This window comes from Carica papaya, chromosome 2 (genome assembly GCF_054855325.1).
Source record: "Carica papaya isolate Zhongbai chromosome 2, ASM5485532v1, whole genome shotgun sequence".
Taxonomy (NCBI): Eukaryota; Viridiplantae; Streptophyta; class Magnoliopsida; order Brassicales; family Caricaceae; genus Carica; species Carica papaya.
The window spans coordinates 20,160,551-20,174,047 of record NC_142310.1 but is presented as its reverse complement, the minus strand read 5'-3'; the positions used below and the strand labels follow the sequence as shown (position 1 = coordinate 20,174,047).

The 13,497-nt window shown below is 33.3% G+C and overlaps 1 protein-coding gene across 1 annotated transcript; it reads left to right on the top strand.

The window, feature by feature from the left end:
- Window positions 1–4,124: 4,124 nt before the first annotated feature.
- Window positions 4,125–7,519, top strand: HYD1 (C-8,7 sterol isomerase). The gene is made up of 4 exons (XM_088213563.1): window positions 4,125–4,415; window positions 6,611–6,754; window positions 6,841–6,949; window positions 7,096–7,519. The coding sequence occupies exons 1-4, from the start codon at window positions 4,265–4,267 to the stop codon at window positions 7,358–7,360; spliced, it is 669 nt and encodes a 222-aa protein (XP_088069689.1). The 5' UTR covers window positions 4,125–4,264; the 3' UTR covers window positions 7,361–7,519.
- The last annotated feature ends 5,978 nt before the right edge of the window (window positions 7,520–13,497 follow it).

Genomic DNA, 13,497 nt, shown 5'->3' with positions numbered 1-13,497 from the left:
CGATTGATACACTTAGATTATTATTAAGAAATTATTATTTGGATTTGAATGAGACTTATGTTATACTGTCATTTAGATAGAATTTGATTTCTGTTTTTACTTTGGACAAATTTAGTTATTCTTGTTTTTTTGAAAATGAAATATTTAGTTTTTTTCATGATTCAAAGATGGTTGGTACTGATTTTTTATCAGGTCATAATAATCTTTATTTGTTTAATACAGTTGCTTCTTTTAATGAATTATTGCATGTGAGTACGCAAGGTGAAAAGTGTAAATTAACTAGTGAGAATTCTACCTCATTATGGCACAAGAGATTAGGTCATATCTCCAAAGAGAGAATAGAAAAACTTATATCTGATGAAATTCTTGATCCTCTTGATTTTGCAAATTTTGACATGTGTATTAATTATATCAAGGAAAAACAAACAAACATCAAAAGATTGGGTGCCAAAAGGATTATGAAAATATTAGAACTTATTCATACAAATATATGTGAATCATTCTCTACGACTTCTTAGAATGATCAACAATACTTCATAACATTCATAGATAGTCACTACTTTATATATGGCTACTTTTATCTCATTCATAAGAAATTATAATCATTGGATATATTCAAAAGTTTTAAAGCTGAAGTTGAGAACCAACTCAACAAAAGAATTAAAGTTGTCAAATCTGACCGTGGTGATGAATATTATGGTAGATATGATGGATCAGGTGAACAACGTTCATGACTGTTTGCTAAATTCCTAGAGGAATGCAGTATCATCCTACAGTACGCCATGTCAGGTTCACCTAGCATGAATGATGTTGCTGAAAGGCGAAACATAACACTTAAAGATATGGTGAGGAATATGATTAGTCATTCTATCTTACTTGAGGGAGAAGTATTAAAGATCACAACATATATACTCAATAGAGTTCTAACTAAAGCCACTACAAAGACCTTTTTTGAGTTTTGGATTGGCCAGAAGCCTAGTTTAAAGTATTTAAATATTTAGGGATTTTCAGCTGAGGCTATGCCTTATAGGCAGAATAAAAATAAACTGGAATCAAGAAATATTTGTTGCTATTTTGTTGGCTATTCTGAAAGATTAAATGGTTATAAGTTTTATGATCCAACTACTAAGACAATTTTTTAAACAAAAATTATCCAGTTCTTTGAGAATGTTGAGTTTGCGCGGGAGGGGGAAGAGAGAGTTCAAGACTTTATCTTTAAAAAAGAATACATTGATTATTCCCTCATTTGCTATTGACAATAATCAAGATCAGATTCTCATACTTGACGTTGTTTAAAAACTAATTCTAGATCAAGACAATATCATTATACCTCTCGTTTATGCTAAAGAAATTATTCCAGAATAACAAACTCCACACAACCTCAAGAACCAATGTCATTAAGGTGATCCACTAGAGAGAGGGGAACTACAATTCTAGATAATTATATTATATTTCTCCAAAAATATAAGGATGGCAATGATGGAAGATGATTCAATCAACTTTCGTCAAGACATGGAATATTTTAACTCTTAAAAGTAGATTGATACCATAAATGAAGAGATTAAGTCCATAAAAAACAATAATGTATGGGATTTTATCCCATTACTTAAAGATGTGAAACCCATTGGTTGCAAATTGATATTTTAAAATAAGAGGGATTCGAAGAGCGATATGAAAAAGTACAAAGCCCGTCTTATCGCTGAAGGTTCCACACAAAAATAACGCATCGATTATAAAGAGATTTTCTCTCTAGTTTCATCGAAAAACTCTTTCAGGACTATAATGGCTTTAATAACGCATTTTGATCTTGAGTTGCATTAGGTGGATGTTAATACAACATTTTTCAATAGTGACATTGATGAGACAAATTTTATAATCCAGTCATAAATTTTTGTATCAGGCGACGCGAAACAAATCGTTTGTAATTAAAGAAATTCATCTCTGCACTTAAGCAAGCTTCTCGTCAATAGTATTACAAATTTAATCAAGTTATCATCTTATTTGGTTTTAAGATGAATGTAGTGGATGACAGTGTATACCATAATTTCAGTGAGAGTAAGTATATTTTTCTAGTTTTATATGTCGATGATATATTGCTTACTAGTAATAATATAGGCTTATTGCACGAAACTATTTCTAACTAAAAAAATTGAAATAAAAGATCTTAGGGACGCTTCTTTTGTATTAAGTATTCATATACATCAGGATCATTCTCAGGGTATTTTTATATTATCACAAAAGAGTTATATCGAAAAGATTTTTAAGAGATTTGGCATGCAGGACTATAAACCAAGTGATACTCCTTTGTTTAAAGGAGATAAGTTTACTCTAAGTCAATGTCTCAAAAATAATTAAGAGACTAAAGAATTGCAAAAGATTCTTTATGCTTCAGCTGTATGAAGTCTTATGTATGCTCAAATTTGTACACGTTTGGATATTGCATACATTGTTGGGATGCTATGGAAATATTTGAGCAATTCAAGTATGAATAATTAAAAAACAACCAAATGCATCATGCGGTATCTATAGAGAACGAATAACTACATGCTCACATACAGGAGATCAAATTAGCTGGAAATTATTGTTTATTCTAATTTTGATTTCGTCATATGCTAAGACAACAGGAGATCCACATCAAACTATATCTTCTTACTTGTTAGGAGAGCTATTTCCTATAAGAGTTATAAGCAGTCACTAATAGCCTCTTCCACTATGACAATAGAGTTTAAACGTGTTAGGAGGCATCCAATCATGAAATATAATTGTGTAATTTTATCACTAAGTTATTCATTGTGGATAAGATTGAAAGACCATTAAAGTTATTTAAAGTTATTTTCTGATACTAAGTTTGCAGTAATGTATTCCAACAACAATATAAGCTCGAAAAAGTCAAAACATATAGAAATTAAGTTCCTAGTTGTTAAAGAAAAAACTCAGAGTGGACAGATATTAATAAAGTGCATCAAGATAGACTTCGTAGTTACAAATCCGCTCACTAAGGGATTACCACCTAAGGTCTTTTATGAGCACATTGCTCATATGGGTGCTGTAACTTTTGAGAATGTATAGTTTCAGTAGGATTTTTGTACTATATTTACTTTTATGATTTAGACATGTCTTATGGTAAAGTTTTGGTTATGAATTATGAATTTCAGTTGTAATGAATGTGATTTTTTTTAATCTCTGAACTTACTTAAATTGATTTTACTAAGGTTTAAAGTAGGACTAGTTAGAAATAGACATGTTTGGATCACATTATATGTAATTTCCATACTACATATCCATGTTTGATTCATGTTATTTAGTTATATTGATATACGTGATCATTGATGAGTTTAGTGATGACAGATGTAGCGAAGACCGTTTTAATCCTATGTTGAGATGATTGATGGACGTGATTATTTACAGATGCATTCAGGTAATGATAGCAAAATTCTGAGTGTTCATAAAGTTAATTAATTCATAATTATAAGGTAATACATATAGTTCAAGTGGGAGATTGTTGGGTTTTAAATTTACTATGTGGACTTCTATGTATAAATTATTGTACATAAAAGGTTATCAAATTAATTGGGTATGGTTAAAAGTGATTCTTCGACACATTTAATGATATATTGGGTCTTAATGCATCAAATTAAAATGTGGATTTTATTTTTTATATATAAAGACTAAATCTGTAATTTTTAATTTTGTGATAGATCAAATTAGGAATATTGAAAATTCGCATGCAGTATTTGCCTATAAATATGTAGTTATGGTACCAAAATAACACGAATAATTTTTCTACTATGATATCTTATCACCAAAAATAAAGAGTGTGAGAACTTAAAATACTATGTGCTAATTTAAAAAATCGACCGCAAAACATGTATACTTTTTCTGCTGTAAATTTATGTATGCTTTTATTACAGATTTAATTTTTTTGATTTGATATAAGTTTGATTATTTAGGTTTTAGATATACTTTTGAAATCCCCACATAGCCAACTAATTACAAATTTAATAAGGTTGCCAACCATCCCAGGTGGACCGGTCCTGGTCCTGGTCCTGGTCCTGGTCCTGTCCCCTGTTTTGTCAACGGTTTAAACTCGGATCTGGATCTGGATCTGGATCACTAAGTGTGAATAGAGACAACGATATCTTGCAGCTGTATCATAGTTGTAAGTAGTTAGATGACTTTTAAACTTTTTTGAATTCTTCACTCGCCTGCCTTCAACCTTGAGCCTAGGAGACACAGCGATAGAAGAAGAGGAGGCAAAGTAAACATGGTGGGAGGCGATGGAGAACCGCACCCCTACGTGCCTAGAGATCTGAAGCTACCAGGATATGTTCCAGTTTCTCTCTATCAGTCCACAATTGTTGGAGTCTATCTTCTCGCTTCTCTGCTTGTCGTCTCCGTTGTTTGGTTCTTCTCAGGTGATTTCCTCTCTTTAGAGCTTTGTCTTCTTTTCTCTCGGATTATTCATTTCTATGTTATCGCCTGAAATAATCAATTGATTCTTTCCAACTATACACTCAGATTCCCAAACGGAAGCGATAAGCTCTTACGATGTGTTCAGAAAATTAGTTCCTCTAGGATCTTATCTAAGATATTGTTGGAAATAATTTGACGCCACAAGTAGGGAGCAATGAAAATGCATTTTCACATAATTTGGTGATCTTGACCGATCCAATGTATTGATGTACAATAATTACTTCCTTCGTTGTTTGATCGACTTGGCCTACTTTCAGGGGAATATTCCCCATATTGTATTATGTTGATATACAGATGTAGTTCTTCTGCCTCTCCTAATCTCTGATGTAGTTGGGAATAATTTCACACCTCAAGGAGGGAGCATGAAAACGCATAAAATTATCCACAGTTTTGATATAGAGTGAGTAATTCTATTGTTGTGCGGTCGACTTCACCTACTTTCATGGGAATATCCACCACATTCCATCAATTTTTTTAACGAGGTTTAGTTTTCTTGACCTTACATAATCCACTATATTTCCTACACAACAGTGAGATACTAAAGCAAAAGTTTTTCTCCCTGATGCCACTCTTCTAGGATACTCGATGCTCATTTATTTGGGTTAATCCTTTTTCATTTGTGCCTCTATACCAAATACTCATCTTTCTCTATGCCTCTATACACCCTTGGTGCTTTTCTCACATTGAACAACATACCTTCTCTTATCTATTTCTTCTATATTAATAGAGGCATCAAACACACCCCTCATAAGTTTGCACTCTTCATATTACCACCAGTCAACAATATATTCACTTAATTAATTTCAGTATCTCAACTCTACCAACCTCATTTGCACTCATCACCAAAAAATTACCCTTCACTTAATCTTCCTTCATACCCATATGGCTTATGTGTTAATTAAAAAAAAAGTCACTCTCTATAATGGAGAATAGGTCTTCTTAAGCTATTTGATTAGCAAAAACACTAATAATCTTGCAATGATTGATGGCAGTGCTCATTTCTGCTGGGAAGTGATGGTAGCACAAAAAAATTCACTTCGGCAGTGACTCTCTTCCCCATGTGCAATGTTTGCAATCTCGCGAACCTTGGCAAATTTTTTCCTTTGTGCAGTATTCACTTTAGTCCCAGTTCCAGCAAAGCACAAAATCTCAACAAAACCACAGCTCTCATACCAGTTGCTAGGAATAATTTCAACCACAAATAATCAAATAAAAGGAGGGAGTAATAATAAACATAAAATTAAGTGAATATCTATTATATTCCATAGATAACAATGAGATAGCATGTTAAACTCTCTCTCAGGAGCTCTTTAATTCTAGCACAATGCTCACTTCCCAATATTCCAAGAGTTATAATTTCTCATTTCATCGCTATCTCATTGATCTCTCAACATATAGAAGTAAAGCTTCTACTTCGTGTGTTTCTGTAATTCATTTGCTCCAACAATGCTCTCCTACGATATTTGGCAATATTCTTTGAGTTTTGTCCTTTAATTTCAGTGCTTCTATATCGAACACCATCTTTGTCAGTGCCTTTCTCTCATTTAAGGCATACACTCTTGATCTTTTCTCTCATTTTGGAGCAAATATCTTCTCAATCTGTTCTCCTCTATCTATAGAGACATCAAACACATAGCTCGAACACCATTGTTCACTTGATTTCATTCATCAACTTCTATCTTCTCATTTACTCTAATTTTTCTTTTCACGAAAAAATTGCCATCCCTTCATCTTTTGTTTGATTAGCCATAAATGGGCAGGAGCCACAGCAGATGTGTATTTAAGCAACTAATATGAAATTGAAGCATCCCTGGTTGTTGTAGTAGTACAACATGAATAGCAGAATTCAAATCATATATCATAGTCAATAAGAGGTAAAAGTTATTCCATCAAATAAGATTTAGGTATATGTGTGCGGATTGGGAGGAGATTTGCTAGAAAATGAGGACTAAAGAACTGAAAATCAGGATAATGCATTTTCTCTACACTCATTGTCTACTTGTCTGTTTCTTGTGTTGACCAATTTTTCACACACCTCCTTTATCCTTTTTCCTTGCATTTGGGTGGTCAGTACTATACTTTTATGTTGCTTTTCACAGGTTCCCAACTCGTTTTCCATGTCTCTTTCTTGTATTAGGGAGATCAAAAAAATCAAAGGTGGATAGATTGCTAATGTGTTGGTGGGCTTTCACTGGCCTTACTCACATGGTTCTTGAAGGTTACTTTGTTTTCTCTCCAGAATTTTACAAGGAAAAGAGTGCCTTTTATCTCGCTGAAGTTTGTAAGCTCTATATACTGTTATTTATCGTCCGCACTTGTTTCTTTCTTTTATGGCGATAACAATACTCATGAAAACAAGTTAGACAGGGAAAGAATACAGCAAAGGTGACTCAAGATATGCTGCCAGAGATTCTGCAATTGTTACTGTAGAAGGAATAACTGCAGTTCTAGAGGGTCCAGCTTCCCTTCTAGCAGTGTAAGACTTAACTTTCTATCTTGCATTATGTTGAAATTCGTATACATTGTAGACCTCCTAGTCAGAATTTCTTTTATGAATTTTTTCTCCCTCCCTGCATTTTATACTGATAATTTTTGTTGTATACGTTTTCTGTCACCTGGCAGGTATGCAATAGCCAAAGGAAGGTCATACAGCTATATTCTTCAGGTTGCAATTTCACTGGGACAACTATATGGAACCGCCGTATACTTCATAACTTCTCTCTTGGAAGGCGATAACTTTGCTACAAACGAATTCTATTACTATGCATATTATGTTTTGGCAAATTCCTTTTGGATTTTAGTACCTTCGCTCATTGTTATCCGATGTTGGAAGAAGATCTGTGCAGCAATCCAGGTTCAGGGACAGAAGAAGTCTAAGACTCGTTAAGGTAGATCTATGTTATCTTATTGCTAGATTATAGTCTCAGATTGAATCATTATCTTTTGGTTATCTAACTTATAATCTCAAATGGGATGTTGGAACAGCCAGTACTCTAATCCTAAAATTGATTCAATGGAAAATCACTTTGACATTTTTTATGGACAACTTTTTGCACTTAGAATGGAGTTGCAAATGCAAAATGGAAAACAATAGTCCATCTGCATTATCTGCCTTTTAGATCTTTTTATCTTCTTTTCCAAGGAGTTGGTTGCTTGAATGATATATATAGCTTGGATAATACGTATCATTTCCTCTCAGCTTTTTGCACAGATAGGATAGGACATTTCAGGATTTGAATCTCTGCTCACCTTCACCCATTATTTCAGCATCTTAGTTGTGATGGGAGAAACTGTAAATGGTCCTCTCAACAATCGGACATATGAACTTCAGCTCTATTATTTTTTGGATAAGTTAAATTAGTATGTAACTACTCTGCATGTATACTGCTCCAAACTTCATATTTAATTATGTTACAACGTCCCATATTTCTGAAAAAATCTCAAAGATCTGCTAATCATAGAAACTATCATAGTTTCATCTTAGAATTTTCAAGATACGGGTCTTATTTTAAAAATCTAAAAAAAACAAATATTAGTTTATGAGTTCGACTGCCCATGCATAAACAATATTTTAGGGGTAGTTGTTATCATGTAAAAAAAAATATATTATATGTATTTTGTAAATGTAGATACTTAAAATAAATTTTCTTAATTCTTAATTCATATTTTTTTTTATGAAATCTTTTTAGAAGTTTAATTTAAACATATATATTTATTTATTTAAAATTTAATAAAATATATATCTATATAAAAAAATTTGTCTCTGATGTAAATTAAAATTATACTTAGTCCCAATGGCATGAGTTACAAAATCATAAATAGCACGCTACTCGGATCATCAACAACACGGTGTTAGAACTAGTTTTTATCTACACAAACATGTTAATACAGTTAATATTTAATCTCTATTAGCAAAATCATAATACTCAATGTTTAATCTCATTAATTATAAATCAATATTTAACTTTCATTAGCAGAACTATAATGCACAATGTTTATTTTTTATTAGCAGGATTACAATACACAATGTTTAATATTACATCGGAAAGATTATGAATTTCAACTACTAATATTGGGAGATTATACTATATGAAATTCTGTCAATGTTTAATCTCCACCAGCAAAATCACAATCCTTAGTGTTTAATCTTCACTAGTAGAATCACGAATTATAGATCAATATTTAACTGCTTATTAATAGAATCATAATACATAATGTTTAACTATCATCGGCAGAATTATAATAAACAATATTTAACATCCCATTAATAAGATAACAAATTTATATAATAATATCGGTTGGCTATAATTGTTTTTACCATTCATAAATTGAGTTCGTGTCAATTATTCAAAATAACTTGAAATATTTATATTAGTTTCTACAACATATAACCAAACTTATAGAAAACATAATAATTCACAAAATTATAATAGATTAAATTCTCAAAATAATTAAATTTTAAGAAGTAGATCAAATTAATAACTCTATTTCTTGAAATGAAATTTAATAACACATAAAGTGTGTATATATATATATATATATATATATTTCAAGACAATACTCTTCAATCCTGAAATATATATTCATATATATAATAATAGAATTTGAAACTAATAAATAGCAACATATGTATATATGAATATAATTATATATATCTATCTATGTATAATTTAAAACTAAAAATACCACTAAGGAGAGTTATTTACCTCACTAATAATTTCAATCTAATTAAAATAAGAACCAATTAAGCTAAATTATCACCTAAAATTACATATTTTTTTATTTACCAAAACAAATTCAAATGTACTTATTAATGTTCTGCATCCACCTTTACTATAATAGACTCTCTAAAGAGGTGGGTAGCTCAACTTTAGTGGGTCTGTTAAGATTGTGTCAAAAATAGTTATTTAAAATTTCATTTAAAAAAACTAGAAAATTATTTTTTAGTACAAAATATATATTATAGTATTTACCTTCCTCGAAAATATTAAAAGTATGTCAAAAGATATTTTCTAAAAATTTTAGAAGTTCTAAAACATCAAAAACAAATCACACATTCCATGATCATAAAATTATGAAATTGAAAAATTTAAAAAAATTATATTATTTCGAAAAAATTATTAAAATAAATAGAAAAATATAATATAATTTTTAATATATATATATATATATATAAATTTTTAAGTTCGTTCAAAAAAGTTTGGATATGAATCACATTCTCTATGACTTAAAAATAGGTTTCATCTCTTAATTTTGATTTTTTTTTAGTTGAGGATGATTGAATCTTCAATTTCATATCCTAATATCTTAATTTTGATTTTTTTTTAGTTAAGGATGATTGAATCTTCAATTTCATATCGCAATATCTCTTGATCTCAAATGATTCAGATTACGATATTTGTATCATTAAAAAACTTATTTGAAGAGATATCAAATTCATTCGAGAATCATCTTAAACGGTGATCATAATCGTATTTTCCGGTGCAATTTAAGCTGTCCAAAAACTATACACAAAACCTGCAACCTATTGTCTTTAAATTCAATATTCTCTCACCAAATAGTTTCATTGGTTGCAAATTTTTTCACATATGGAAAGTTTTTGTCGGATGGAAAATTTTTTTAGTTTAGGATAATCAAATTTTTAATTTCATGTCATGATATCTTTCAATGTTAATGATTCAGAACACAATTTTGTACTATTAAAAAGTTTATTTGAAAAGTTATCAAATCTATTTGAGAAATACCTCAAACGAGAATTACAAACGTATTTTCTAGTTTTAGCAAGTTATCCAAAAATCATGTAGAAAATCCGTAACTTGCTGTATTTAAATTTAATTTTCTCTCACCATGTAGCTCCATTGGATACGTTTCATGAATAGAAAGTTGTTATTGGGAGCTTTATGATGATATATAATTTGCTATAAAAATTTGTTAAAACGACGGAGTTATCATAAAAAAATAAAAAAAAAATCATATATAAATTATGCAAGAATTACCCAACTCACATATTGTAATGGCCCCGGAAATTTAAATGAAATGTATGTATTAAAAAATTTCAAATGCGGAAACGTAATAAAAATTTTGATTAACATTCCTTACACAATAACCAAAACGTGCTCAAAATATGAAGGAACAAACTAACTAAAAGAGATACTCGAACTAAGAACTATAAATATAACTATGAAATCCTTAGGCGTCCCCTTCGCCGTCTTTATGCGGAACGGACTCGGGAACAACGTCTTCCTGATATTAAATGGTTAAATAAAGAATGAGCTACACCAGTCCAGTAAAGACATCACACTATCTCACCACCATGGAAGTAAAGGTGGGTAGAAAAAAAAATGACTAATGGAGCATAATTTATAACAAACTCGTTTATTAATATAAAAACTTTTACTGTCCACTTACCTCGGTGAGATCCATGAAAACAACACATGAAAGCAATAACATTATCATCATCATGAAATCATATAGACTTTATAACATAACACTTACTACACCTTTGCATTTCAATCATTAAACAACATATTTTCCTCTTTTACCAGCCTACTAGTATCCATAGGGATCCATAAGGGGTCCCCGTTACCCGTGAACCTTTAACATTAATAACCTGATTCTAGGGCCGTCCCCATATCTCGTCCGGTATGGACGCCAAAACCATAAGCCTCAATACCCCGTCCGGTATGAGGGTGAAACAGGCCGTCCCCATACCCCGTCCAGTATGGGCGTCAAAAGACATAAGGTCTCCATACCCTATCCGGTATGAGAGACCACGTTTCCGGTAGGGTTCCCTACGGACCCGGTCCGTCCACCATCTCCCAAGATATCTAGTCAGACTGTCCACATTATCCATTTATCAATTCACATAACATTTTTGCCCTTTTTCTTGGTCTCAATCATCCAACCATACACAAACATGTAAACCAATAATTGACACCAAACTAGACAATACAGTATCGGGTTCACCATAATACAAACCATAATAAAAGAAACCATGATTCATACATACAAGACCATAAAATAATTACATCAAACATCATATTGCATTTAATACTGAAAATTAGATCAAACAACAACTGACCAACAATGTATCAGACTCGGGCTCCATTGGCAACCTTAATCAATTATACATCTATAAAGTCACAAAATACCGTTTAATTATTTATTAAGCTTTAATACCGTGATAGAAAATAGGGTGAGGGGTCCTTACTTGTTTCGGGGTCTGAAATTGACTCTACAGTACGCCTACGAGCTGTCCCTAATTTTCCTAAATTTTTTTCAGAAAACTGAAACGGACTACCGGTACCTGCACGTGTCCCAAAAAAATTCCAAATCAGACCTAGAGCCCCTTTCGGCCAATATCGGAATTCCAGCACTGCGGCTCCGCCTTTCTTCGGCGACGGCACCGCCGAACTTCGGTGGGATTTTCTGACCGTTTGGCCGGTGGTTTGGCTCCGGTTTGGCCATAGGCAGATTCAGCATCGAAAAATGAGTCAGGGAGAGAAAATTTACCTCGATTAGCGGTCGGAAACTTCTCCGATGCGACGGTGGGTGGTGACGATCGGCTCCTCCGACGTCTGGTTCTTCTTCTCTGGCGAGGCACTGGCGGCTAAGGTTTTGTGGTCAGGTGTGGGTGGGGTTATTTATACCCTTTGCCTTTTAATCTCAACCGGCCATCAAGATTAAATCTGGACCGTCCGATCGTGATTTAATTGGGATTAAATCTGGGCCGTCCATCGCGCCGTCCGTGCCTGATTGAATCTGGACCGTCCGTACGCGTGAATCTGGGCCGTCCGTGCACATGTTTGATCTGGGCCGTCCGTGCGCGCGGGAACGGATCTGGGCTATCCGATCGCGCGCACGCGGATCGCCCACGTGCCCGTCCCGTGTCAGCGTTTCCTTGCCACGCGGATCGCCCACGTGCCCGTCCCGTGTCAGCGTTTCCTTGCCACGCGGCGTGTCCTGGTTGGCCGGGGCTGCTGACCGGGCAGCTGACGTGGCACAACTTTTTTAAATTGTGTTTTGACCTCCGGTTTCTGATTTTCTTTTCAAAAACACCCCCATAATCCAAATTTTCACCCATTTTTCCCAAAATCAATTTCAATTAAATTCAAATAATATTTTTACCCAATTTTATTATTATTATTATTTTTATTTTCATTAAATTAAATTAAATTAAAATCTTATAAATTAAATATATAAAAATTAAACTAAAAATCAAATACAAAAAAAAACGAAAATAATAATAATAATAATTTTGGGTGTTACAACTCTCCCCCCCTTAAAGAAATTTGGTCCCCCAAATTTGTCCCTCACTCTTGGTTAAACAAATGGGGATACTGGACTCTAAAATCCGATTCTAGCTCCCAGGTAGCCTCCTCAGATGTGTGGTTCTCCCACACGACCTTTACAAATGATATTTCCCGGTTGCGGAGTATCCTGCTCTTTCGATCCGTGATACCGACTGATACTTCTTCATAAGACAAGTCCTCTTGGAGTGGAAGCGGTTCATGAGCCAAGACATAAGAAGGGTCTGGGTTGTACTTACATAGCATGGATACGTGGAACACGTTGTGGACTCTAGAGAGCTCTGTAGGCAGCAGTACCAATCCTGTCTAAGATTTCAAAAGGTCTGATAAATCGGGGGTTTAATTTTCCCCTCATGCCGAACCTACTAATTCCCTTGAAAGGAGTGACCTTAAGAAACACCCGGTCGCCTTTCTCAAACGCTAGGTCTCTCCTCCGGGTATCTGCATAACTCTTCTGCCTACTTTGAGCTGTCTGAATGTTCTTTCTAATTTTAACTATTTTAGGCGTGGTCTCCTCTACCAACTCCGGGCCGAACAATCTTCTATTGTCCACTTCCTCCCAACAAATCGGTGATCTGCACGGGCACTTATATAACACCTCATATGGAGCCATGCCGATGCTTGCTTGGTAGCTGTTGTTGTAGGCAAACTCTATCAGGGGTAGATGGTCGTCCCAATGGCCCCTAGAGTCCAAGACACAAGCTCGGAGAATATC

What these genes read in the sequence shown, in the direction of transcription:
- HYD1 (XM_088213563.1), top strand. Translation starts at nt 4,265, where the DNA reads ATGGTGGGAGGCGATGGAGAACCGCACCCCTACGTGCCTAGAGATCTG. An exon ending in CGTTGTTTGGTTCTTCTCAG is followed by an intron (nt 4,416 to 6,610) that starts GTGATTTCCTCT and finishes TTCTTGTATTAG; the next exon opens with GGAGATCAAAAAAATCAAAG. An exon ending in CTTTTATCTCGCTGAAGTTT is followed by an intron (nt 6,755 to 6,840) that starts GTAAGCTCTATA and finishes CAAGTTAGACAG; the next exon opens with GGAAAGAATACAGCAAAGGT.